The sequence below is a fragment of the Stegostoma tigrinum genome, chromosome 9, assembly GCF_030684315.1.
Source record: "Stegostoma tigrinum isolate sSteTig4 chromosome 9, sSteTig4.hap1, whole genome shotgun sequence".
Lineage (NCBI taxonomy): Eukaryota > Metazoa > Chordata > Chondrichthyes > Orectolobiformes > Stegostomatidae > Stegostoma > Stegostoma tigrinum.
In genome coordinates, this window is record NC_081362.1 from 54,174,846 (window position 1) to 54,202,040 (window position 27,195).

General features: G+C 41.6%; 1 protein-coding gene and 1 long non-coding RNA gene across 3 annotated transcripts in view; one reads left to right on the top strand and one right to left on the bottom strand.

The window, feature by feature from the left end:
* Positions 1-1,658: 1,658 nt before the first annotated feature.
* rd3 (retinal degeneration 3, GUCY2D regulator) lies at positions 1,659-26,785 on the bottom strand. 2 transcript variants are annotated; one of them, XM_048535611.2, is made up of 4 exons: positions 26,302-26,783; positions 23,085-23,148; positions 12,154-12,468; positions 1,660-3,228 (listed from the first exon to the last, which is right to left on the bottom strand). In XM_048535611.2, exons 3-4 carry the CDS (start codon positions 12,447-12,449, stop codon positions 2,931-2,933), a joined length of 594 nt encoding a protein of 197 aa, XP_048391568.1. In that variant the 5' UTR covers positions 12,450-12,468; positions 23,085-23,148; positions 26,302-26,783; the 3' UTR covers positions 1,660-2,930. The 2 variants fall into 2 exon arrangements, with proteins under 2 accessions (XP_048391569.1, XP_048391568.1); XM_048535612.2 differs by lacking the exon at positions 23,085-23,148 and having other exon boundaries at positions 1,659-3,228; positions 26,302-26,785.
* Positions 26,554-27,195, top strand: part of LOC125454635 (uncharacterized) — a 90,443-nt gene continuing 89,801 nt past the window's right edge. Inside the window, exon 1 of the long non-coding RNA XR_009446152.1 lies at positions 26,554-26,665. This is a non-coding gene — a long non-coding RNA (uncharacterized LOC125454635). The remainder of the gene's footprint in view (positions 26,666-27,195) is intronic.

Consider the following 27,195-nt stretch of genomic DNA (forward strand, 5'->3'; position numbering starts at 1 on the left):
GCTGAGCCTGAAGATTTCAAAGCACTGCTCACTGTGCAGTATGTGCAATCAAAGTAAATGCATACCACTGCCTTCCATGTTCTGCAGGCACACCAACTCACTCCACTGTATGAGCTACTATATATTACAAAAATTGCTGCCACTGAGGGAAGGGCTTGCTTAGCTAGTGTGGTAAAGGAAAACCATTTCCTGGCCTAAATAGAAGAATCTTTTTTCTGTTAACAAGATATAGTTTATGGCCTGTTAGCAACTGATCACAATTTACATTGATATGATAGACATTGATACAGAGACATTGTGGAGGAGATCTTTTTCTTACTCCTTCAAGATCCTAAGCTGATTTGCCCACAAATCTATATGATATCATCATAATGATGTTGTTTATGACATTTCCTCAATACTAACTCTTTCAGACCCGTATAGAATGTATTGTACTTCCCTGGCAACTCACATCTAATGGAATTTCTTTTAACTGTCACTTATTCTCTTCTGCCTTACTTCTCTTGTGCTTGTTTCTGCCACACCACTTGACTCACTAGTTCATGTAACTCTCATGAGGACTATGGATGACAGGAAAAGCATTTAAATATTGTGAGTAACTCATGTTGAATATTGTTGAATTATTGATGTTGGTTTCAGAGCAAAGAACAACCTCCAAACAGATTGCCTCGACACATTTTGGGGATGGGCAATTGCTGCTGTTCTTTGATTACTGAAACACTTCCTCAAACTGCTTCTTCTAAATATGTGGATTAGATTTTATTTAAGGCAAGTATATGGCTAAGTTTACGTATTTTATGTTTGAGTAAAATGGTAGGCAAGCAGTAAGCCAGTAGTATTTCTTGATATGTTATTTCTTTAATTCTTTTGACAGAAGATCAAAGGTCTCTGTGACCAGTTAGCCAGCTTAGAAAGACAGTGGAGCTAGAATTTGGATTACACACTGAATTATGTTTCAACAGTTATTTCGAGAAGCAAGACAAAGAAAAGGAAAAATGGATTTTTGACAACCAGGGTTAGATTCTTCTACTCTCTGACTGTTTCTCACATCATCTCAGAATATAGCTTCTGGTGAAAAATTCAATTAGCCATTTTCCAAATCTGCAAACTCAAGTGTACACATTCTGCTGATGATACAAGTCAACCACTAAAAAACTGTGATAATAAAGTGTGGAGCTGGATGAACACAGCAGGCTAAGCAGCATCTTAGGAGCACAAAAGCTGACGTTTCGGGCCTAGACCCTTGATCAGAAATGGGGGAGGGGGCAAGGGTTCTGAAATAAATAGGGAGAGAGGGGGAGGCGGATCGAAGATGGATAGAGGAGAAGATAGGTGGAAAGGAGACAGACAAGGTAAAGAGGCGGGGATGGAGCCAGCAGAGGTGAGTGTAGGAGGGGTGGCAGGGAGGGGATAGGTCAGTCCGGGGAGGACGGACAGGTCAAGGGGGCAGGATGAGGTTAGTAAGTAGGAAATGGCTTGAGGTGGGAGGAGGGACTAGGTGAGAGGAAGAACAGGTTAGGCAGGCGGGTTTTCGGATGCAGTAGGGGGAGGGGAGATTTTGAAGCTTGTGAAATCCACATTGATACCATTGGGCTGCAGAGTTCCCAAGCGGAATATGAGTTGCTGTTCCTGCAACCTTCAGGCGGCATCGTTGTGGCACTGCAGGAGGCCTAGGATGGACATGTAGTCTAAGGAGTGGGAGGGGGAGTTGAAATGGCTCGCGACTGGGAGGTGCAGTTGTTTATTGCGAACTGAGCTGTGTTCTCAAGTTATGAATCTATCACCTCAAGGATTCTAAGGTCTGTTTAACAGCAAACCTTTACTCTTCCCATCTTACCCACTCTCCCTCTTAAATTTTTTACCTGCATTTGTCAGTGTTAATATCATGTTAGCTGATTTTTGGTAAAACGTAGCCCTAAATTTCTACTAAACAAAGGAGAGAACTATTTTAACAAACTCTCCTACAACCAGTTGCCTATTTGTTGAATGGCTTATTGGAACTGATTCCATGGTTAATCTATTGAGGTGGGGTGATGTATGGTACAGGAAATGCTATGCAATAGAAGTTCAGAAGTGCTTAACAACAAGAATTGAAATAAAGTTTATTTGGTTGAGTTTAAATCCCATCTTTTCCCCAGTTTTAGTCTCAAATGCCTCACTTGATCTGAATACATCATGAACTTTCCCATTCTTTGGGAAAGATCACTCTCCGTCAAAAAAATACAATTCCTAAGGGTACAAAGCATTCCATTAGTATTTAATTTCCTGAAAAATGAATGTAACTCTTATTTGAAACCTTATGTTGATTGAGAGAGGGTTGGAGTGGCTCCAGGAGGAAAGTCACATGGCTGCTTATTCTTGACTATCATGCACTCGTGATATTTGATGACAATGAAAATAAAAATGATTTCTAACTGTTCAAATTGCTTAACAAGATGCACGGTACGAAGGAGCATTACAAAATACGTCTGAAAATGATCAACATATGTTTCTGGATTTCTCACTTTGACAATGCTGTAGAGACACGCATCTATGGAAAGAATTACAGTGAGATTACTTATAGTACTGACAGATTTTTTATTAGTCCTCAAAAAACTGACAGAATACCAATATAATATTCTAATAAATCATAATTATCCTCAGTAAGTGCAGATAGTATTCAATAGTGATGAAAATCAGTTACTGTTTAAAGCAAGCATCTAAGCTATTATCCTTCATTTCACAGTTTAGCCAGAAACAAATTCCATCTCCATTCTCAAGAATAAGTAACTCAGCTTCATATCTGTGAGCTCACAGTGGGCAAGCCATGCACATTCGTAGCGGTCACATCACTGAAAGACAAGAATCAATCTAGTGTTTAGTGTTTAAATATGATATCTAATCACCTCTACAGCAAAATGTCTGTTAGAAAGTAGAAATTGTGCACTCCCTCAGAAATCGTGAGCAGTTTTGAATTCCGGCATACTCCATACTCGTCTGGCTGACTCAAAGTCTTGCTCCACATCTTCTGACACTGTCTTGATATTACTGCTGAAAGGATATATCCTTACTCGTGATTTAAACAATGTTGTGGAGAGACTCAATGTCTGTTTCTTGTTCCATTGCCTGGTTAGCTTACTGGTATCTTGATCTTGTTTCATTTGCTCTAAAGCATCCTGAAGAACAGCCTGGAATAATTGTACTACTTCATGAACTTCTGGCTCATATTCAGCAATTACCTGTCGAAACCTGAGATCAAATAGAAATCTTTTATTAAAATACATAATTTTGTTCTCTGACTTAAGGTGCCCAAAGTGAAGCTACACTTTCAGCAGAAACCATGCTCCATGGCAGTGAAGGTGAGAAAGTCAGCACACCTGAATTCTCCTGTAGTTCCCCACTAAGTACAACAACTTACTTTGCTTTGTTAAGAGCAAAAACGTTAAATCAGGCTGCACTACTAAGTAAATTATAATCAATGTTGGCACTCCTGATCATTTTTAAGTTATACCTGTGAATGTGAGCTTGTCTAGATACTAGGTGCAGATAAGAGAGGACTCAGCTGTGATTCTCCTGTATCCTGGTGTGATGCTTCCTGCAGTCAAATAGTTTGGCTGCATTCACCATTGAGGTTCACTAAAGAATAGTAACTGTGCGCACAAGATGTGTCCAGCACATTAAAAGCTATAGCTCAAATGAACTGAATTGTTTAGTAACATGACAACAGTTAAATATATTGCAAACTCAAGATCAGAAAATCATGACAGACAATTTAGTGTTTGTTCCTCTACCCAAGTGCAGAAATTGAATTGGAGGAAGTGGCCAGAGTGTGTTGGATAAAGTACATGGTCAAATCAACAATCATTGAAATAAAAGGCAGACAAGGCTACGTACCAAACAAAATGGAAAAGGAAATATAGACAACAAATGTTGTTGACGAGTATTGTCAGTGCATGAAGAAAAACATCTTCATAGGCTTGACACTAAACAAAAGCAAAGCAAAATCAAATGTGTTTCTGCACAGCTAAAAGAGTTACATATAGTCAGTGTGTTGCAAGTCATAAACAAACTGTACAGAGCCATGGTCAAACCACATCTTGTTTACTGCATTCAGGCCCAGTTGACAAGACATAAGACAAATGTTATTATTATGAGCGATTCTTTAACAGGGTTAAATTTCTTAAAGTTCTTAGGACTGCATGCACTTCCTGTGGTTGCTGCTTTTTTTAAAATCTGGTGACATTTGGTATGAAGTGAAATCGTATGAGTTTTACATTTATTGAGATATTCCACAATGTTGATCAACTGAGTCAGACGATCACAATAGCAGCAATTTCAGTGAAATATGATGAGAAACAAGGTTCCAATTTCCTACAGGGTCAGAGACTCTTTCCCAGCGCAAGCCAGCTGGGAGTGCAGCATCACCTCGAAGAAATTGAGCAGGACAAAGGAATATCTGTTTCAGCTCTGAACCTGTAGCTATGGAAAAACCAGAACAGAAGCTATTACCTAACCTGTTCAGGCCCAAGGGGAGACAATCCATATACTAAAGCCTCCTGCAGCCTAGGCCTCACTGTTACCCAGCAGCTGGTCTTTTACGAAGAGCATGGCCTTCACAGTGGTCACTAGGCGATTCTTTGGCTTACAAGAGCCCAGAAATACTTAAGAGGCTTTCTCAGGTACCCCTTCAGTAGAGGGGATTGATACATCCGTCTTCTAGAAAAGGCATCCCAGAGCACTTTTCCAAATGATTCTGCACCCTTCTCTGGTCAAGATGCACCCACTTTGCAGCAGGCACATGCTATTCTCACATAAATTGCCACTCCAATGTGATCTAAAGTGGAGATTACAAGAATTTGCTTCCTTCTCACACAGAAACCGCCAGTTCTCTGTGTTACAGGCTACAAAATGTGAGGTATTGCTGATATCATTTGCTGCAGGCTTGAATGTCTCTGTTGCATAGAATGCCATGAGCTGCCAGTGTTGGAATGAAACATCTGCGTACTTGTCTTTCACTTCACCTGATGAAGGGGCTACATTTCAAAAGCTTGTGATTTCAAATATAACTTGGCATCATGTGACTTCTGGCAAAGTATGCCAGCCCTGTACTAATCTTGACAGGCACAAGTATTGGTGCCCAGGTCCTGATTTGGGATTTGCATTATGGCTGTAGCACGTAGCAAAGCTGAGTAACACTCTCCTATATGAATTACAGTCATCTAAGGTTACAGGCTACTCATGGCTTCAGTACAATTACTTTCAATGGCAAAAATACTCCCCCGTCAGCACTTTGAAGTTGGTTTCCACAATGAAAAAAAAGCCAAGAAATATCTAGTAAGCTGCTCAATTGTCAAACCAACTAATCTGATTGTAGTGAATGAACCCTTGAAAAAGCTAAGCCATTCTTTGTGCGAATTAATACTTGAGTTGTTTGGTGAGTGTAACACAAAAGTCATTCACTGGGGCAGCCCGAAATCATAAATGGTTTGCTAGACTCACTCCGGAATTGAAAGGCTTGTTCTTATGAGGAGAGATTGAGAAGCCTAGACCTGTACTCTCTAGAGTTTAGGAGGATGAAAGGAGATCTAATCGAAGGATAGAAGATTCTAAAGAGGATTTGCTAAGTAGACATGGAGCAGACGTTTCCCCTATTGGGGCAATTGAAAATGAGATATCAAAGTTTTAGACTATGGGGTGGCAGATTTAAAACAGAGATGCAGAGGAATTAATTCTCTGAGTTGTGAATTCATGGAATTCACTACCCTAGAGTACAGTGGACTCCAGGATCCTCAAAACACTCAAGGAGGAATTAGACATATTTGTAATCAATTATGTGTTGAAGGTTATGAACAGCAACATATAAGGGAAGTTGAAGCTGCACTGAGGTCAGCCGTGATCATGCTAAATGACCAAGCAGGCTTGAAGGGCTGAATTTCCTACTCCTGCTTTATTATGTTCACAAATAAAAGGGTCCAGAGCATAGTACTTTTCTTTAAACACTTGCAATGCAAATTTGAAGAACTACATGTTATTTTCCACCAGGGCACCCTACAGCACAGAGGACTCAACATTGAGTTCTCCAATTTGAAATAACCTTCAAACCCATTCCCTGCCTCGCCCCCCCCATCCCACCTTCTCCTTTTCATTCCACCTTCTGACCCTCCCTCCCACCAACCAAACAGGCCGTATCTACTACCAGTGTCCACCTATTATCACCATTCTGCCTTCACCCCTTGCCCCCCCAACTCCTTTATCTGCAGCTCCCCCAACCCCTGCATCCAGTCTTGAAGAAGCGTAATACATGAAACATTGACTGCTCTTTTCCTCCAGAAGCTGCCTGGCCTGCAGTGTTCTTCCAGCTTCCTGCTTGTCTACAGCAGGTAACATCTTCTGTCATGCACCTTGGATGTCCAGCACACTTCAGACATACAACGAGGGCATACACTCCACCTGTCATACTGGATACACCCATTTGCTTTTGAATCTAAGGGGCATGGACTATATGGACTTCAGTAAGGCTTTCGTCAAGGTTCCTCGTGGTAGACTGATGAACAACGTTAGATCACATGGAATATGGGGAGAACTAGCTACTTGGATACAAAATTGACTCAAAGGTAGGCAACAGAGGGTGGTGGTGGAGGGTGGTTTTTCAGACTGGAGGCCTGTGACCAGTGGTGTGCCACAAGGATTAATGCTGGAGCCACTGCTTTTTGTCATTTATTTAAATGATTAGGATGTGAATATAGGAAGTATGGTCAGTAAGTTTGCAGATGACACCAAAATTGGCAGTGTAGTGGACAGCGAAGAAGGTTGCCTCAGATTACAATGGGATCTTGATTAGATGGAGTTTAATTGAGACAAATGTGAGATGCTACAGTTTGGTAAGATAAGTCAGCACAGGTACTGGGGAATGTTGCTGAACAAAGAGACCTTAGAGTGTAGGTTGATGGTTCCTTGAAAGTAGAGTCACAGATAGAAGGCATTTAGTGTGCTTGCCTTTATTGGTCAGTGTATTGAGCATAGGAGTTGAGAGGTCATGTTACAGCTTTACAGGGCATTGGTTAGGTCACTTTTGGAATATTGCTTTCACTTGTGGTTCTCTGCTATAGGAAAGATGTTGTGAAACTTGAAAGGATGCAGAAAAGATTTACAAGGATGTTGTCAGTGCAAACAGATTTGTGCTGTAGAGGGAGGCTGATTAGGCTGGGGATTTTTTCCTTGGAGAAGTGGAGGCTGAAGGATGAACTTATAGAAGCTTTTAAAATCATGAGGAGCATGGATAGCATGAATAGCCAAGGTCTTTTTCCCAGGGTTGGGGAATCTAAAACTAGAGGGCATAGGTTAAAGGGTTAGAGGTGAGATTTAAAAGGGACCTAAGGGGCAACATTTTCATGCAGAGGGTGGTGAATGTATGGAATGAGCTGCCAGAGGAAGTAGTGGAGGCTGGTACCATTGCAACTTTTGAAAGACATCTGGATGGATAAAGGAATAGAAAGGGTTTAGAGGGATATGAGCCAAATGTTGGCAAACATGACTAGATTAATTTAGGATATCTGGTCAGCATGAATTAACTAATATAGAGCCATTGGGCCAAGCAATTTATGCTAATCGCAGCAAATTTGAGCCTTTAAATTTGGTACTTTGTACTTACTGCACAACTCTACAACATGACTCTATGGCAGGATGTCATTGAGTTTCTAAGACAGTTCACTTTATATCGTTTAACACTCCTCTTTTTACTGTTTTCTGAGTTGCACCATGAATGATCAACCAGCTTTTTTTTAGAAAAGTTTCTCTTACGCTTCGTGCTGTTGAAAAGAAGTGTGTGTATTTGTAGTTTGTATAGTTATTGCTGTACCTCCCACAGCAACATGCATTCTGTTCATCCTGCCAAATACTGAATGAAAAGTTGTTGAATGTATAAGAAGATGAAACAGAATTGTTCTTAAACTTTCAACTCATTGAATCGCACTATTACAGGGTATTAATCATTTGAGTAATATAGAGCCAGCGGGGTAAGCAATTTACACTAATCACAGCAAATTTGAGCCTTTACATTCAGTACTTTGTATTTACTTCTAATGTTGGTCATTCAAAAGATTTAATTCTTCATGTTGGTGATAATACTGAAGTTAAGGATTATTTTTGGAAGCAGTTTGGAAAACTGTGCTGCGTGATTGTATCATAATGCTGTATATTTCTGAGAATGCTGGCTGATCAGAGGATGTATCAGGACATTAGTGACTACTCCATTTTCAGTGAGATTGTAGGTTGGCATCGCAATATGGAGAGAAATCCAGCCAAGGTGTAGGCTGGCATTGGGCATGATGGGTCATAGCGCAGCAGGCAAAAATCAAAGCAAAGGTGTAGTCTCCATCCTCTTTATCAAACACATAAGCCTGTGGCATAAAGGGATCAAAGGGTTTGGGGTGAAAGCAAGAACAGGGTACTGAGTTGGATGATCAGCCAATGATCATACTGAATGGCAGACTGAACTCAAAGGGGTGAATGACCTCCTCCTGCTCCGATTTTCTATATTTCCGTTTCCAAAATTTTATTTTGCGGGATTCATGCTGTAAAAACATCGGTATATGTTTACATTGATACAAAATTGATGAACAGCGATTGTTGGCATTTTGGTTAAACTACTTTGGGTAGTTCAAAATTAGTTAGACTCATGTGCTGCAAATCTCATCTTTTGATCACAAAGAAATTTCAGGACAAAAGTTATAGTTTGGGAAAACCAAACAATGGAAGAAAATGTTGTTGCAGGATAAATATCAAAATGTATCAGGATATTATCTAGAATGCAAGGCCTCTGTCATTGTACATCTGATGATTGAAGGATAATAAGCTCCCAAAGTTCATCTTGGCATAAAATTAGACACTAAATGGTCTCTTTCTTTTAATTGCATAAAAAGAGATATAAAACCCATGTTGTTCTTCGACTGCCTCCAAGATGACTTCCTGTTTTTGATAAGTATTGCCCCACTTTTGCAGGAAGTTGTTTACATTTGGAGTACGACTTGAAATTTACATGATCTTAGGGTAATTTATTATTGTTTCAAAACACGTAATTGTCAAAATGTATTACCACCTCAATCTTTTCAAACCTATCATTAAAAAAAATAAAGAAATTATTCTTCTCGGTCCACATTCTTCCCCCCAGTTACCTCTCTATCAAACTGATTCCACTGTTTTTGATCTCAACTGGGAAATCTATAAAGCACAAGAAACAAACAATGGTATTATAAGTGCTTTAAACAACAACCATTAATTTCAGGTTAATGCCATGAAACTACTAAAGAAATAACATTAGAACTGAAAGATATGAAGAGAGGATTAGAACTGGAAATCAGCAGGGCACTGGGATGAAATTAACAGCAGTTAACATCATAATAGTTCATGGGTCAGAATATTTTGTTAAAAATATAGACGGATTGATAGGTGCACAAAGGTGGAAACGCTGAAGTGAGTCTCAGACCCTGTATTGTGAAGGACAAAAGATGGGATAAGTAGTGGTGTGGTCCTTTGAGATGTATACTTAACACATAATGAATATTCCAGGGAATATAGTGTTCGAGTTTGCGTGACCAAATTCAGTATTTGCATTGGAACAAAGATTAGCAGATCTTGAGGACCTAATTGACAAACATGTTGTGGTTAAGTGATGATTAGAAAAGCCAGAATGAAAATGAATTAGTATTTTATCTCAACTCATTAAAGTTGAGAGAACAGGACAATAAGAAGGAAACAGCAATGAAACAGATGAGATAGAAAAGCACATCCACCTAATCTGGCACATGACTGAAATTGTCATCTTACAAAGATGTGCCACAATGTGAATCCTGGGGAGTTTTGGGGCAGACACATAGAAAAGAAAATGGTAAGTGATCTACATTTCTAGAAATGGTGCTATATTAGTATTCAGGCCACTTTTAAATCCTATTGGCTGACCTCCCACCAGAATGGGTGAAGGGGTGAGTATCGAACAATATAAAATTAGGCAGCCTGAAACACCCACTGACTCACAGAAGCTGGTGGGATTGGATTCCAAGTGCATCTCACAGAGATCTTAGATTCCTAGAGTTGAGCTAGGGAGGAAAGACAACAGAAGTCAGAGATTTCTGTGGCCAGGCACCCTGCAGAAACGAGGGAAAATAAAGCTCGGTGCAAAATGTTCCAGGAATCTGAGAAAAGTGAACTATGGTGAGATTAGTGGCAGAATCAGTCAAAAAGTCCAGTGGAGGCAACCTTGATGTTGGGAGCATCTCGCTCCATCTTTTATGCTTTCCACAATTGGCATGGTGAGTTCTAGTTAACGGGGATTATTACTGGACAAACACCTTGTTGACAGAACTCACTAAACAAGCTTGTCATCAAAGAAATTCAACATGTAAACCATTGCAGGTACCTGGCAGATTCAATTCATTGCTTTCTCTGAACAACCTCCATGTTGGACACTGGCCAACAACGTTTCAATGCACACTCCACTGACAACAGGTCACATGTATCCCATTCTCATCATCATTGGCATCAGACATGTGCCCATCCCTAAGACCCCTCAGAGCACATCTCTAACCCACTTGCAAGATGTTTCAGCAATTATCATTGCAATGCTACTGCATGGACACTGTGCACTCAGGGACCCATATCTAGCACGTGGACTGAATAGTCTGCATCTCTAGGCTCTCCGCACACTGACACTGCACTCACTCATAGTGACCCTACCTGGATGTTGTGAACATCTCTGCCTTGAATTGCTTTGCCTAGCCTTTGCCCCATCAGGCAGAAACACCAGACTCATTTGACTTCTGTTTTGGGTTATCACTGATAGAAAGGAAGGAAGATTGTCTTGGCTGTCAAGCAGACCTCAGTCAAGGGGATAATCTTTCTTCAGGATCTCCCAGTACAGCAGTTAAGGGCAGACTTTGATTAATGTCTAGGGCCTCGGAAACATTCATTTAGTCACTTGAGGTGAGTCACAGTCAGGGTGGTCTCCACATAATGGGTGAGGAGTTGTAGGTTGGGCAGCCCACCGTCTGTCTTGACTCTCTCTGTCCTTTCGGGGTTGTTTTCCTCCTGGAATGAGAGAGATGCGGGTATTAAGGAAGATGAAAGTGGCTGGCATGGCTATGTACTTTGAATACAGTTGGGGAGGTGTCCCAGACAAGAGAATAGGTGGCACAAAGGGCATGTGGGGTTAGTGCAAGTGATGGAAGAGTAAGACTGATAAAGCTAATGCTTTGATGGGAGGCACAGCAGGAGCAAACACAGAGTGAGGATGATGTATCAAAGAGAGCATTACACTGATAGAGTGTTCAAGGTCAGAAAGCCTTCTTCCCATGGAGTTGTTAGTTCCTCAGACAATTGAGAGTTCTCTAATCCAGGTGGCACCCTTGGACAATGTGGCAATGACCTCATGTCATGGACCTCTTTGTTGGCCTGGAGTGGCTGGTGGTGGATGGTAAAGAAGTCCCAGCTCAGCGCCACCCCAACCAGCAGGACCTACAGGTCCATTGACACAAAGTGAGGTGGTTTGACCCTTTTTAGCCATATCTGAGGCAAATTTCAAGAATCATGCAGAGCATCCCAGGACTGACAGGGCTTGACTGGGTGCCCAATGGGTTTTTAAAGAAGGAATGGGCATGAGGGATGTTGGTGAATTCCTGAATACTCACTGAGTGACAAGTTGCTCTGGAACCAGCATGTGCCAAAAATGGGGCTGGTGACGAAACGTCTGAAAACTAACCTTCCAGCTCAGCGAGCAAACTCACATCCAGAACCTCAACCTGAGCTACAAATCTTCTCAAAACTCGCTAGGGGCTGGAATTGGATGTGAGGGATGTCATTAAGGGAGGGTTGGTGGTTAATGAAGTGTGTTTTTAAGACATAGCTAACCAGCAATCTCAGTACACTTCATGGCTGAAATCCCTCCAGAAAACTCAATGCTTAGTGAAAAAAAACATAATATTCAACACCTTGTGTTTTTTGACCTTCGCATCCCAATAGATTCTGGCTGTCTTTTAACTGGCAGGAAAGCTTTAACAATTCATTCAGTCTGATTCTAATGTATTTAGCCTTTTAAGATCCTTCAATTTGCTTAGATTTTGCAAACCTGCTGGTAGAAAGATCCATGCAATTTGTATAAATATCAGTTTGCAGAAACATTACCTAAGTACCAGAGGCCCACAGTAAGAAGGGTGGATTTTGGAACAAGCCTCTTCAAGTTCTAGCCTCATTCTTGGAGACATTTCGTAACTATGTTTGGGGTGACTGATCAGCCAGCTGTAATCTACTCCTGTTTTTATTCTCCTGTACTCATTCTCCCGTTCTCTCTGCATCTTCTCAGCTTGTTTCATCTGCCAGCTAAGTTCCATCATGAGGGTTTCAATGATCACATCTGTGGGGTTCCTCTGGGAGTAATTTTGAATAGGCTTGCTCCATTTGAACCAGGATGTTATTGGCATTGTTCGCTGATGCAGGATTCTGGAAATACAAAAAGAAGATTTAATGATCTAAACAGTTCGCTCTTAGTGACATATTGCAGTTCTTTACTTCTTGTCATGATTGATTGGACATCAAGCCCCATTATTCCCATAGACGTTACGAATATGAAAAGATTTAGTCAAACTACCCAAAGTCCCCAGTTTATCTAACTGAAAAACTCAGGCTAAAAGAAAGTACTCACATGTACTTAACAGGAAAATAACTGTTTATTACAAACTAATATTCTTTAACAATAGCAATTAGGAAACATCAGTTGCTAACTTACAACCCTGCAACTCTATACCTTCTTAAATTCCTTCCTTCACAGACAGATACACAAGTACAAGCAAGGCATAAATACTAAGGGTGGAAAAAGGTAAAGATCAGGGATCACAGTTCAATAGCTCCAGTCTGGATCTCAAGATTTAATGAACTGCTCTTTCTTTCAAGTTTTTGGTATTGACACGAGATTGTTGGCACATCAGTGCTCTCTTTAATTCTCTAGTTGAGAATAGTCTTTAGATAGGATTTTATTCCTTCTTCAACAGGGAATTTTCAGAGAAAAGTGAGTGGAAGACAGCTGGTGGTTACTGGAGACTTTCTAGTACCTCGAAGTACGAGAGCGACAGAGTTTCTTAATGCTTTCTCTTTACAAGCTAAGTGGTTGTCTGCTACACTGCTCCTACCGAAACATTGATCGCCTGGTCAGGATACAATCAGAAGCTGTTGACAAGTGGTTTTCTCTCAGTTCTGAATACACTGGCTCTGTGTTGTTTGCTTCTGCCTTCAATATGCCAGAAGAAAGCAACATTGTACAGCATATAAGTCTCAGTGTGCTCCAGAGAACATAGTTTTAAAAACTGCAGCCATCTATTTGCACACAGTCACCTTGCTTTAAAATAATAGCTTCCTTTTCAATCCACAGTCCACAAAACATTAGTCCATTAACAGGTCTGTTTCAAATTGTAATTGGACCAATTCATAGGCTGTCATTGGACAGTTTTTCCCTAACTCAAAGAATCTAGATGCACTCTGTCTCAAAATATCCATCCCTCTGTACCAAAACGTGGCATAGGGCTTAAAATAACTAAATGCTGTAAGATTCAGCCCTGAATGCAAATTACATTGAGCTTTTTTGAGGGGTTCACACTCAAAGGCCTAGCAAGATTTCCCACTGTGTCTTACCAAATGCCGCTCATTAATTACCTACTGTGTCCTGATTATATCCCACATGAATAATTCTATTCCCATATCAATATGCGCTTTTCCCAGAATGGATCGCTTATTGGGTTTTCACAAATTACTCACTGGTCATTCGCCCAAAGACCAACAGTAAATTTAAGAATCTGCTCAGCACCCAGATGAGCGCTGACATTCTGAAGCAGCTAGGCTTGGTTGAGGACAATATCTGAACATGTCAAAGAATGAAAAGATAGTATTGTGGTTCTCGAAAAGGGACCTGGTAGCCCTGGTGGAAAGGTGATGCAAACAAGGGGCATTGTCTTCTCGGAGGACTGACAGAAAGCAGTATATCACCAGGCTCTGGCAACCTCAACCAAAGCTGTTACCCAAGACAGTACCATCTCAACAGTGTGGTGGAAAGGCCAGCAGTGCCTCAAGAAGGTCAATTATGTCCTCCACTCCACCAGTGTCAGTGCTGCACTCTTCTCTCTACTTCACCCTTGATCTATCATCCTGCTCTGTCACTCTGACTACTGCCTGTAACACTTTTCTTCGCTTGTTCTCGTTGATCCACAACCTCCGACACCACTAGCCCTGCATGCCTTCGGCTCTGCCTACTCACTCTCTCTGAACACCTCAGCGTCTTTCTCCCACCTGCAGCTACGCTACCAACAATGCCACCTAATTTTATCTTGCTTCATCCCTCCCTTTCTGTCAAGTCAGGAGGCGGTAGCCCACGAAAGACTGCTTATCCCCTGCGGAAACATTAACGTCTCACCGATCAAGTAAGAACCAAAATAGAAATTTCTGCAACTGCTAAGGAAGTCTGGCAGCATCTGTCGAGAGAAATCAGAGCTAACATTCTGGATCAAGTGACATTTCCTCAGAATAAGAACCACTTTTCATCCCACTGCATCTCACACACTAACTCCAGTGTCACTTTTACTTATAACCACAGACACAATATATTCCCTGTCTCTTATTTTGTGGGCACTACCAGGATGTCCACCACCTCTGCAGAGAAATGATCAGCTCCCCACGAAAGCCACTATGAGAGAAAAGAGGTCACAGAGGAAGGATTTGAAAGGTTGACTCCTGTGACTGGCCCCCTTACTTCCTCACATACTAACAGTGAGAATGTTAGAAAGTGTGGAAGCACAAGTTGGTGAGCCCCTCACTACAAATCCACAGCTGATTGAGGCAGAACTGCCCAAGGCCGCTGGGATTGCCAGGGATCAGGTACCTACTCAGGCCTGGGCAGTAGAGGACCCAGCAGAGGTGGCAGTAATCTAGAGCCTTGTCCACATGGAATAGGAAGAGCAGACAGCGATGTGGGATGCAACCACCCTCACTGCTGAGAAGCTACAACAGGACAGCGAGTCATGCTCATCTGTCTGCCTCCATGTCCTGGTTGGCAGCTGCCATGGACACCCACACCCAGCAACCTCAGCATCTGCTGGAAAGGTACACCCATCTGTTGCCCCACCCCAGTGGTCCTCAGGACCAAATGCATGGTGAAGTGGGTCACAAATTGACTCAAGTTGCCCCTTCCTCAGAAAGGAGCAAGGGCTATGTCAGGAGACACACAGCCACTGGTGGGAACCACATACAGGTTCCACAGAAATTTCCACCGAGGACACTCCAAAGGTGACCAGGTCAATCCAGCTACACCCGGCCCACCCCCACTCCTCCACCCTTTGGATGTTGAAGGCTAGGAGGGCTCATTTGCCTTTGGCAAGACAAACTCAGCATGGCACGGATAGAGGCACAAACATCTCTGGAGTCCTCCAACTAATCTCCAGGGCCAGCAGGCTCGACATTCCACTCCCGCACATCCCAGATGTCCAAGTTCTTTAAGGACCGCAACTTCCCCCCCACGGTGATTGAGAACGCCCTTGACCGCGTCTCCCGCATTTCCCGCGACACATCCCTCACACCCCGCCCCCGCCACAACCGCCCCAAGAGGATCCCCCTCGTTCTCACACACCACCCTACCAACCTCCGGATACAACGCATTATCCTCCGACACTTCCGCCATTTACAATCCTACCCCACCACCCAAGACATTTTTCCATCCCCACCCCTGTCTGCTTTCCGGAGAGACCACTCTCTCCGTGACTCCCTTGTTCGCTCCACACTGCCCTCCAACCCCACCACACCCGGCACCTTCCCCTGCAACCGCAGGAAATGCTACACTTGTCCCCACACCTCCTCCCTCACCCCCATCCCAGGCCCCAAGATGACATTCCACATTAAGCAGAGGTTCACCTGCACATCTGCCAATGTGGTATACTGCATCCACTGTACCCGGTGCGGCTTTCTCTACATTGGGGAAACCAAGCGGAGGCTTGGGGACCGCTTTGCAGAACACCTCCGCTCAGTTCGCAACAAACAACTGCACCTCCCAGTCGCAAACCATTTCCACTCCCCCTCCCATTCTCTTGATGACATGTCCATCATGGGCCTCCTGCACTGCCACAATGATGCCACCCGAAGGTTGCAGGAACAGCAACTCATATTCCGCCTGGGAACCCTGCAGCCATATGGTATCAATGTGGACTTCACCAGTTTCAAAATCTCCCCTTCCCCCACTGCATCCCTCAACCAGCCCAGTTCATCCCCTCCCCCCACTGCACCACACAACCAGCCCAGCTCTTCCCCTCTACCCACTGCATCCCAAAACCAGTCCAACCTGTCTCTGCCTCCCTAACCGGTTCTTCCTCTCACCCATCCCTTCCTCCCACCCCAAGCCGCACCCCCAGCTACCTACTAACCTCATCCCACCTCCTTGACCTGTCCGTCTTCCCTGGACTGACCTATCCCCTCCCTACCTCCCCACCTACACCCTCTCCACCTATCTTCTTTACTCTCCATCTTCGGTCCGCCTCCCCCTCTCTCCCTATTTATTCCAGTTCCCTCCCCCCATCCCCCTCTCTGATGAAGGGTCTAGGCCCGAAACGTCAGCTTTTGTGCTCCTGAGATGCTGCTTGGCCTGCTGTGTTCATCCAGCCTCACATTTTATTATCCACTTCCAAACTGGCTGCTTCCAGCCCAGCTGCGGAACATGGACTGCACAAGGATATAGGGGGGCGGGAGAGAAGGAACAAAACCTATTGAGAACATTTTCATGTTAAAGGTGAGATTGCACTGTCTATGAATCTTCACATTTGTATATATTTTCAATATTTTGCCAATACATTCATTTGCTTGAGCTCCTCTCTAGCCCCAGCTGCAACTGAACCAGCTTGGTGGCTAGCTTCATGTCCACACTGGATGTATCATGAATGGATGCCTATGCTGCGAGCCTGCTACAGCATCTGGAAGCAAAAGGAATGAAGATGTTTTCAGGGCAATGGATCCTGCTGATAACATTGCCCCTTGCCCTAAAATATCCTGGTTCTTTCCCTGGCTTCTGTATCCAATCTTCCTGGTGGAAATGACCTGGGCAGTGAAGCCTTGGACAGGAAGATGCAGAGGATGGAGGGAACTAATGTGTTTGGACAGCTAGGGGTCAGGAATCCCGCAGGTCTTTCTCATGGTCACAGTCATTTTTTCTTCCGTTGCATATTCCTGATTTCCAATTTGTTGGAAGGTGACACAAAACACTCTTCAGCTAGTAGTTTTCCGCCTTTGTCCTTCTGTATCAGTGAGGCCTCTGAGTCTACAGGTCCACTTTCTCATAGCCCTTGCCCACAGCCTTCGCACACCCTTGCCCAATCTATGTCTAGATGAGCCTGCACCTGCCCACACTCAACACTCCCCCAGACCCATGCCCTTCTCCGCCCACATACCACCATGCCTGCACCCCCCACCCCCAAGACCCTGACATGAGGTGACTGTGCCACAAACAGTCATGTGCTGTCCTTTCCTTGAAGTCCTGGTGCTCCTGGCTGTGGATGAAACCCCACTGCATGAACTCATTCCCATCATTCTCTAATGCCCAGCCTCCAGCCACCAATCACAGAAAATAGGTTTCCAAGTCTCCTTACCATTCCATATGGGGAGCCCCTTACCTCTCTCCAACCCCTATCCCACCTCACAACTACCCCTCTCCACCACACTTCCCACTTCTCCTGACACAAATACATTTCTTTTCCCCTTGGTTTCTGTGCTCCAACCTGATTTATTGGTTATATTCATTTCTGGGGTGTGGGCATTGCTGGATGGCCAGCATTTCTTGCCCATGCCCAGTTGCCTTTGGCAAGGTGGTGGGGAGCTGCCTTATGTCCTCAGAACGGCCACTGCGGAGCCACAGAGCTGACTGTGATTCGTACTACAGACTGCAGAGGCCTGATCAAGAATAGGCTCAATCCCCTGGACTGGTATGGGAGGATGCTCTTGACTGACTGCGCCAGGACCTCTCTGACTGATGGGTGTCCCCATGTGTTTCAGTGAAGAGTAGTCACTGGTTGCGTGGTGCACATGGAGTGTGTTTGCCACATAAGCTGCTGGCACATGGTGCAGGTGAGAGATGAACGTAGCTCTGTAGCAAGATGACCTCCTGCCTTTCACTGACAATTGTTGGCCAACAAACCATTCAGATAATACTCTGCCTTAGCAAGCAATAACCCCATTAAATGGCTACACTCTGCTGCCTAGCAAGAAACCTACTTCACTGCTTGGCAAAAACATAAATGCTGCAACTGAAGTTCCTAACATATTAAGAAAAACATCATTGGACTTGTCCAATTCTGCCAGAAATCTTGCCATAGCCCATGTCACTCAGACCCCTGTAAGATTCTGTCCATAGTCTTGCATTGCTAAATCATACACCACCCAATCCCACTTGATTTTCAGATTGCAGGTAATATAACTCCTGTACTTTTAAGCTGTATAGCAGTGTCGGACTTCCATTTTCTAGTTCATAATTCAAAAAGGAAAAATATATGTGGTTCATTACAGTATTAAAATTAATTCCATTTTTGCACTTTGAATTTTCACCTTTCCTTTTCCTGAAGGTAGGAGTATTGTACCGGGATGATGCCAGTGCTCTATTAATAAATGTTCATTCTAATAAATGTTCAGACAGGGAAAATAAATGCACAAAATAACCATCAAACAGGATGGACAAAATCCTATTGGATATTGTTGTGGACCAGACCAAACTCCCTCAAATTATTCAGAAGATAGCCTGGGCCCTAACGTTTTGTTATTTTATAAGGTAAATGTAAGGTTGCATTCTAGATGCAATTTGATTGGTTAATCTACCAGATTTAAATCAAAACAGATTTTATTCATCCCCTAAAGGTAAAATACAACAATAGAAAGAAGGAATTGGAATATCTTAACTCCACTAGAAAACAACATAACAATAGATATAGTAACAATTACTAATTAACTGTTCCAGCATAGCATCATGCCATTAACACAGATATAGCAAAAGGCAAATTCAGAAAACAGATTGTCTCACATGCAGTTCTCCGATCCAAGGCACTAAAAGGCAATTCTGAGAGAAAGAGAAATCCAGCTTTCAGCTGTAGCAAAAAGAGAAGTGGCAGCTTTTGACAATTCCTTCAGCTTCTGTTCAAAGCTAAACTAAAGATCATGGTTCTGTGGGAGTTTGACTACATCTCTTCAAACCCACAGCTTCTACTTTTCCAATTAATATACAGGAAGCCCCAAGGCCTTACGAGCTATTTGATTTAGTGGTTCTGGAAGATTGCTCAGTACTTCTTCCTTAAAACTGCTCTTCAAAAACAAAAACAAAGTAACCTCCCAAAGCCACAGCATTGCCACAATTTCCATACAAACATATTAACAAGTGATTGAGCAGTAGACAATAGCCAAACTCCTGACCATCCAAGCTGTTCATCTGAATAATCAACTGCCTGAAGCACACTTGTCAATTTGTCACCAACTGCATCAAGGCACACAATTGTCCGAGCACCAGAACAAAAGCAACCACTTTGGGGGAAGAATAGCTTATATACAGGACGCACCATCAGGGAGCAAAACACTGAGCTCTAATTCAAACAAAGACCAAGATGTCGAAGACAGGAAAAATGCCACCCTTATCCTCACCACAGAAGGGGCAGAAATAACCAATGTTATTCAAGAAACCCAGGGGCGAAACTCCACTCTTTTTATTTCAGATTTCCAGTAGCTGTAATGTTTTGTTTTAATTGCAAAGAAGTGGTGTAGATACATTTTTAAATAAACAAATAAGTGGTTGGTATTTACTACTTACATCTGCAACACCATGCAGAAAACGTCCCACAACTACATCAACATGCTAGAGCCTATGACAGCCTGGAGTACTTCTACAGCATTAAAGAGCACCTTTTCCAGCATTGGTGGCTTCTGGTATTAAAGATGCCACTGTTTCAATAGAAGGCTTTTGAATTAGTTGGTTTTGTGCTAAACACTATCCTTCCTTCTCTAAACCCTTTCAACATTCCTCCTTTTAAAATGCTTCTTAGACCCTGCCTGTTTCACAAAGATTTTGACCATTTGCTATGATATCTCTTTCTGTGGCTTAGTGACTTATTATCAACAATGCTCCTATTCTTTTACTATGTTAAAGGTGCAATATAATGTATGATTTTGTCATCTCCAAATCGTGATGGAGATGCTTTGGAAAGAGCTAACACTGGTCAGTGTTTTCATTATATTTGTTCCCAGCGCCAGTGGGTTACTATGGGAGTATATAGATAATCATCAATTCTCTAGAGAAACATTCGTCCCTCGCACCCCTTTCAATGCCTTCACAGGATGGGCTTCAGACCTGGGCTCTGAATCTCATGTCATGGCAAGAGAGGAGTGTCAGAAGCTAATACACCAGATGGCACAATTCCAGTCACTCACCACTCACTGCTATCTCACTGAGACAGCACGTCATAGATGTAGAAGATCAGAAATATAGACAAATATGGTAGCTAGCTCATAGGGTGGGTGTGGTGTTAAAACATTGTTATAGATAGTTGATTGAGATTTTTGGAACACTTCACATTATATCTCATGTGAAGTGAAAGTGGGATGAGCACAGAGATCGTTGAAATAATTTCTCTGAGTGCTTTTAAGTTAGAATAGTAGGAGGGAAGTGGAGACTACTGCTTTATAAGGGAATGTAGCAGACTTCTTCAATAGTGAGTAATCTTTTGAGAAACTGGGAGAATAAGTGAAAGAACTTTTTTTAAGTTGCAGTAAACCTTTGAAGGAATCTCCAGCTAAAATTAGGATGAAAAATGTAACAGTGTAGGTTCAGTCATTATTGAAATCTTCTGTTAATTTCATGACAATATAATTTGATTCCATGTGGATGTATTCAAGTTAGTATCTCAGTACAATGTTCTAACATTGTTTTTCAACTTGTTTTAATTCGAGTCAATGGCTGTTCAAGCTGTTTGGTAAGGCACCTACTGTTTAAACAAAAGCTTATAATGTTGTGTTTTGAGTAATATAGGTATTTAGCACAATTTTATTGCATAAATACAAACAATAATGATTTAATAAATAAGAGTACGATATACCTGTATCTATATCAATTATGGAACAAACAGAACTGAAGACAACTTGTCCCAATAATGCAATTAGCTTTTCTCACTCTTAGAATAAATGTATATATGTGAGCATATAGATAAGATCATGGCTGATCTGAATTTCTTGCAAGATAATTTGTTCATTCTATTGTGGACAGGTTGAAGTAACTTGGTAGTGATGCATTAATTAAAAGGAAATATTATGGAGGAAGACTTTGTTTATTCATTCATGGGATGTAGGTATCACTGGCTGTGCCAGCCTTTATTGCCAATCCTTAATTGGCCAAAGGGCAGTTAACAGTCAACCACATTGCTCATGGCCTGGAGTCACATCTAGGCCCACCAACAGATTTCTTTCCTGAAGTATTAGTGAATTAGTAATTAGTGAACCAGATGGATTTTCTGACAATCAACAACAGTTTCATGGTCATCATAAAACATCATCATCAAGACTAAGCCACACAGAATATTGAGAGATTTACAGTACTAGAATAGTTATATTAATAAAGAATAGAACCTTATTACGGGCATCATAGGAAGGTACTAAGTAGTAGTCTAAATTGGGTTAATGTCTGTCTATGTGAATACATGAATGTGGTAAGATTGATGAGTTACAGTTACACAGACATGTGCAAATGTGAAATTGTGGCTATAACAGTGACCTGTTTCTGTGAAGGGTGAGGCTGGGTATTAAATATTCCCAAATGTAAGTGTTATCAGTACATAATTAAGGGTTGATTGTGTCTTAGCACATCTTTTTTATTTTTGGGGATAAATGTTTAATAATAGAAAGTGGGATAATTGCAAATGAAACACACTGAAGTCTGGTTTATATCAAACATTGATTCATGCTAATTTAATAGGATATGCATGTTTGCTTATTTGAATTAGAATAGAAGAGTTTGTTTATGTTGGGTGTTAGAACTAAACTAGCTTGAAAACAGAACTTTGAAAGGGTGTAAAACTTACAACTTCATGAAGAAGAAATTGCAAGTGGGAAATCCTAAACTTTAAAAGGACCAGTTAAAAGCACCAGGTAGTGTCATCATGGAGACAGATGGAGCATAAGACAACCCTATGATTTCAACTAATCTGTGTGTGTGTTTGCTGAGAGAAGGCCACGGCAGGTTGAAGCTATGAGGATGCTGAAGCAAAGAACTGGCTTCAGATAGCACAAGTGAAGCAGTTAAGGGAAGAAATCCCTGAAAACCTCTGATAGCTCAATCCAACTGGGAGTGGGGAAGAAGGAAGCCCATGGACAATAATTGCTTGGCATGGCTGAGAAATATTAAAGCCCAAAGACATACCAGAGTTCGTGCCAGCTTAGTGAAGCTAGCTGTTTATTAACAGTACCCATGAATGGTGTGCAGTCTCAAAATTCCAATGCAATACAGTCTCAAGGGAACAGACTGGACCACCTGGACATGCATCATCATTAGTGTGGCATTTGGGAGAGTTCCTGACCTAGGTCTTCAAAGGTGAAGAATTTGAATCTGTTGTAAAGGAGACAGGTTTCATGAGATTTGGTTACCCACAGTGTGTCTAACATCTGGAAATTGCTGAGAAATTGATCTGTCTTGCGGACATCAGCTATTTAATGTGCTCTGTGGGATGTTCAAACACAGTTTGTCTGTTAACCCATTGTCAAGTCTAGATGTTAGAGTGCATGTACTCGACAAAGTTGTAACTAAATTTTAGGTTGATTTCCTGTTCTAACTTTGTATTGTCAAGTTTATTTTTGTCCAGAGCTATAAAATCATGTGGTTTTCTTACTTCAGCAAGTGTCCGGGATCTCAATGTTTCTGCAGATAAATATTGATCTCTATCCAAACATTAATATAAACCTGGCTTATCAACAGAGATGGTAACACAATTTGAGTGGCACTTGCAGGATCTGAAATCCAGTAAAAGTGCCAGGGCCAGCTGAGGTTTCGCAGTGAATTTTGCTACACCTACCGAAATGGCTTTACAGATCTTCCAGCTTTTCTGGAGAGACAAAGTAGATACAGGCCTGAAAAATCTGCAAAGAAATTAAAACAAGGAAAGTTTACTAGTAATAGCAGAAAAATTCTATCCAGCATTAAAAGCAGAAGCAAAATAAATAGATCAGACATGATTGAGGTATTAGTGCTGGATTTGAAAATGGAAGGAAGAAAATTAATCCAAATGGTGGTTATGCTGAATTCCATGGAATTCAATTGCAGTGGAAGCAGCAAGTAAAATGAAATAGATCAAACAAGAAAGAGATAAAGAATAGCAAAAGATTTGAAATTTGGAATGAAAAGGAAATGAAAGTGAAATATGAAGGTTTCAAACTGAACTTCAAAGAGAGAGAGAGAGGGTAGCAAGTCAAGAAAAGGCTAAGAAAAGAGACAGAGCTTCACAGAGAACTAACTCAAAGCACTGGCTTGGATAAAGAGACTCTTGGATTATTGGGTGACAGAGTCTAATTGTTTGAATGAGGAGGAAGTTCTCATGTGGAAGTGTGACTTTAACCAAGAATCTTCATTTAATTATTACATTTACAGAAGAAGGAGTTGAGAGATGTTTTGTATCATTTGAGAAAGACTAAGTGCCCAAAGTAATTTGATAGGTTCTGCCAGGTAAAGCTATGAAAGTTTACCTGAATCTTTCAGAAGAACAGCCTTCAGATTATGAAACAGTTGAAAAGACTTAAAGCTTTTCCTGAATCTTGTTATTTAATGTTTTGGACAGTAAAGAAGAAACACAATCAGACATTTTGTTATGAACAGTTTGCAAGGTTTGAAACAAATCTATCTCCTTTTTCTGACCATTTGTCCATAAACACATTGGAATTAATTATTATCCTTTTAAAAGAGGCAGCCTGTTTCTCCCCCACTCGCACTGTTTGTGGACCTTGACTGTAAGGGCTGTAAGAACAACTGCTAATATTAAACCAGAAGTAATGTGTATTTCACATGCTTTAAGATTCAGGGTAACACTGTGATACAGGCAGTTTTACAAGAATACATGAAGGGATAAAGCGATTATTCAATTAATAACAATTTAAGTACAAAGTAACCAGGATGCCACTTTAATAATGTCCCTGCTTTTCCAATCGAGTTCAAAATTGGAAGTTGAGAAATAGAATCCTTTTGTGGGGATGATTTGATTGGCTAAACAGTAGTGAGGATTGGCAGCAGGTCTTTCCCCGCACCCCCCCCACCCCCCCCCCCCCCCCACCACCACGCGCCCCCCACACATTTTAAAAATCTCTTTGAAAGTCTTCTGGAGGTTTTGCTGGCAAAACGAATTCTGTCTGCTTCACTGTTTTGATGGAAGTTTTTATTTGCAGAGAGCATAAATACAGGTTTGGTGTCTTTGTGTCAGGGGTCAGAGGCTTTCCCTTTGGAACCTGGAGTTAGTCGAATTGATATTGTCAGTAGATGTTGACTGTTGCAGTGCCGACCCCTAAGCTAAACTCTATCACAAAGCCGTCTTGCTAAAAAGGCAATGGGATTCACTACTGTCAAACCACGTGACCTGCAAAGTCTTATGAGAAGGGTTACTAAAGACAAATGTTGGCATTGCGAGTAACCCCAGAATGAGCTACAGTCCATTGGCCACATGGAAAGCCATGACCACACCTTGTCGGACAGGTGGAAAGATTCTATGGTGGAAAGGTTTCCTCTCCCTTGGAAACTGACGTCACTGTATCAGGTTTTTTTTAACACATTTAACATTCCAAACCCACTAGGAGCTGCTTGAAATGGTGACTTTCTGACATTGCCACCTGAAAAATTTCTGGTGGATTATTGCTAAATCCAGTTATGTGATTGCTGCGAGCCTAAAACAATCACTGAATATATAACTATGTATTACAATTGTTTTTCACTCTGTGACACATCTGCTAAATTCACTAGGGGAAAAGTAAATGTCGGAAGTAGTTGAAAGCTAAAAGGAGAGTTGAATGGGACTGTTTTTCAGAGGGTGGTGGGAGTTTGGAACTCCCTGCTGGAAGTGTGGTTAGGTCAGACACCCACTCTTATAAGCAGCATTTAGATATTCGGTTGCGTTGCCACAGCTTCCAGGGCTACAAACCAAAAGCTGGAAAACGGGATTAGCGCGGTCAGATCTTTGTTGATCAGCACTATTCGTGCTATGAACGTCTCTAACTCCATGAGTCTACAATTTTGTGGAATGGGCAGGCAAATCGCAGATTAATTTCAATGCATATAAACGTGGGATGATTCATTGTGGTAGGAAGAACGCGGAGAGACTATATATATATATATATAGACGTACATCTAAAGGCGTTCATTGCTATTAATTTGATTGCGAATCCCTAGTCCACTGTTAGTGACCTTAGGATGACCATCATGCTATCCTCTTCTTTTCCTGTAAGTAGTGATGCAATGTAATTATTCAGCCTCTCCGCATTTTTCTCCATAAGGTGATAACAATGATATCGTTAAAGCGGCCCAAATCACTCCTGACACGTCAACTTTCCTCATTCGTTTATATACAATCGGAATGGTTTTGAAATCAAATCATTTTCTTTCCACATCCCCATTTTGCAGCTGTTGCTGTCGATACTTGTCTTTTTTTAGAAAAAGTCTTGGGACGTGTGTTTTAATTTTCATTTTTGTATGCCTTCTCTTCACAATTTGATATTGTGAGATGTGACTTTAGCTGCCCAAGGTTCCGTTGTTTTCAAATCGAACTCTTAATCCTAACCGGTTTAAATTTGTCTGAACAGCTCCCGCTGATCCAATGTAATTTTACTCATTTAACAGACTTTCCCATTCAACCTGGGCAGACTTATCTTGATGAAGTCGGCCTTTAGAATCTTATTTGCTATTCAGCTAAATGTCCACACCTTTTAAACTGGCTCATTACTGAATGAAAATATGGTCGCAGAACGCAAGAAATTCACTGCCCTTATGCTGATTGATACTAGTTAATGTGGAGTCATTATTAGGCACATTAATATTATGGAGAATAAATATTGCTTCATAATACTTGTTTTATTTTACTATTTTTTTCTCTCTCCTTGGGTAATAACACCAAAAGATAAGCCTCAATTTCAAATGGAAGCAAAAGGAACAATAGTTTACAGTTGATTGCGCTATGTTCACAAAGTATTTATATAAACAGAACTGATGAGTTCACAAACGTTAACATTACAGACAATAAACAAAGTGCATCTTACTCTCGTCAAGAGTCGAGCCTCCTTATTTAGAAGCCATCTGAAAGTGCGTTGATCTGCCTGGGATGTGGAATATTCAATCAGATGCCATGCAGGGATTTCGAGTTTTTTGATGTTCAAAGTGAGCGTTGGGCGGACCAGGTCAGAAAGAGAATGGTAACAGTCCTCCTTCTCAGGACCTATTTGCCTCTGTTTTACCATCACGAAGATGATTCACTGATGAAGCCCTCACTCTTCTGTTATGATTCGCAGTTGCTATAGAGACTGTCTAAGCCGATTTTCACAATAAGCTTTGTCTGTAGCGAACCTTGTTGCGCAACCTTGGATAGAAAGGGACTCGGTGAAGTTGCAGTCACGGTGCGATAAGGTAGGCGAGAATTCATGCACATCCAAACAAACGGGCAGTTAGTCATCTTTATCTTGTTTCATCAGCACGAAATTGGGACATGGGTCATTAAGTAGATAGTAACAATTACTTCCCAGATCGAAATATGCGACTTCCTGGAATCAAGTTGATGATGGTTGGATTCTTGTTTATCACATTGCACCTAGCTTAAACTAGATTATTATAAATTGCTACGTAAAAAAGCAAGGACTCAAGATTTTGGAATAATCCTCTTTAGCAGTTGCAAGAGGCTTTCCATCATCTTAGCTGTCCTACTATTGGTAGTTTTTTTTAAGTTTTGTTTCCTTTGTCTCGCATTTTAGATTCCCTATTTATCTTCTTTTTTGCTCTTTTGTTCTTGTTAGGGCAAATTGGAAATCTTTCCTACTTCAATACATTCAACGCTCTTCCAAATGTTAAATGCTATATGTTAAAGATTGAATCCAATGTGTTGCACATATCATTCGATCAAGGGGTGGAAAAAAAGTGTAAGATATTGTTTAATGCACCAT

What these genes read in the sequence shown, in the direction of transcription:
- rd3 (XM_048535612.2), bottom strand. Translation starts at nt 12,449, where the DNA reads ATGCCAATAACATCCTGGTTCAAATGGAGCAAGCCTATTCAAAATTAC. An exon ending in TGTGGGCCTCTGGTACTTAG is followed by an intron (nt 3,229 to 12,153) that starts GTAATGTTTCTG and finishes ATTTGATCTCAG; the next exon opens with GTTTCGACAGGTAATTGCTG.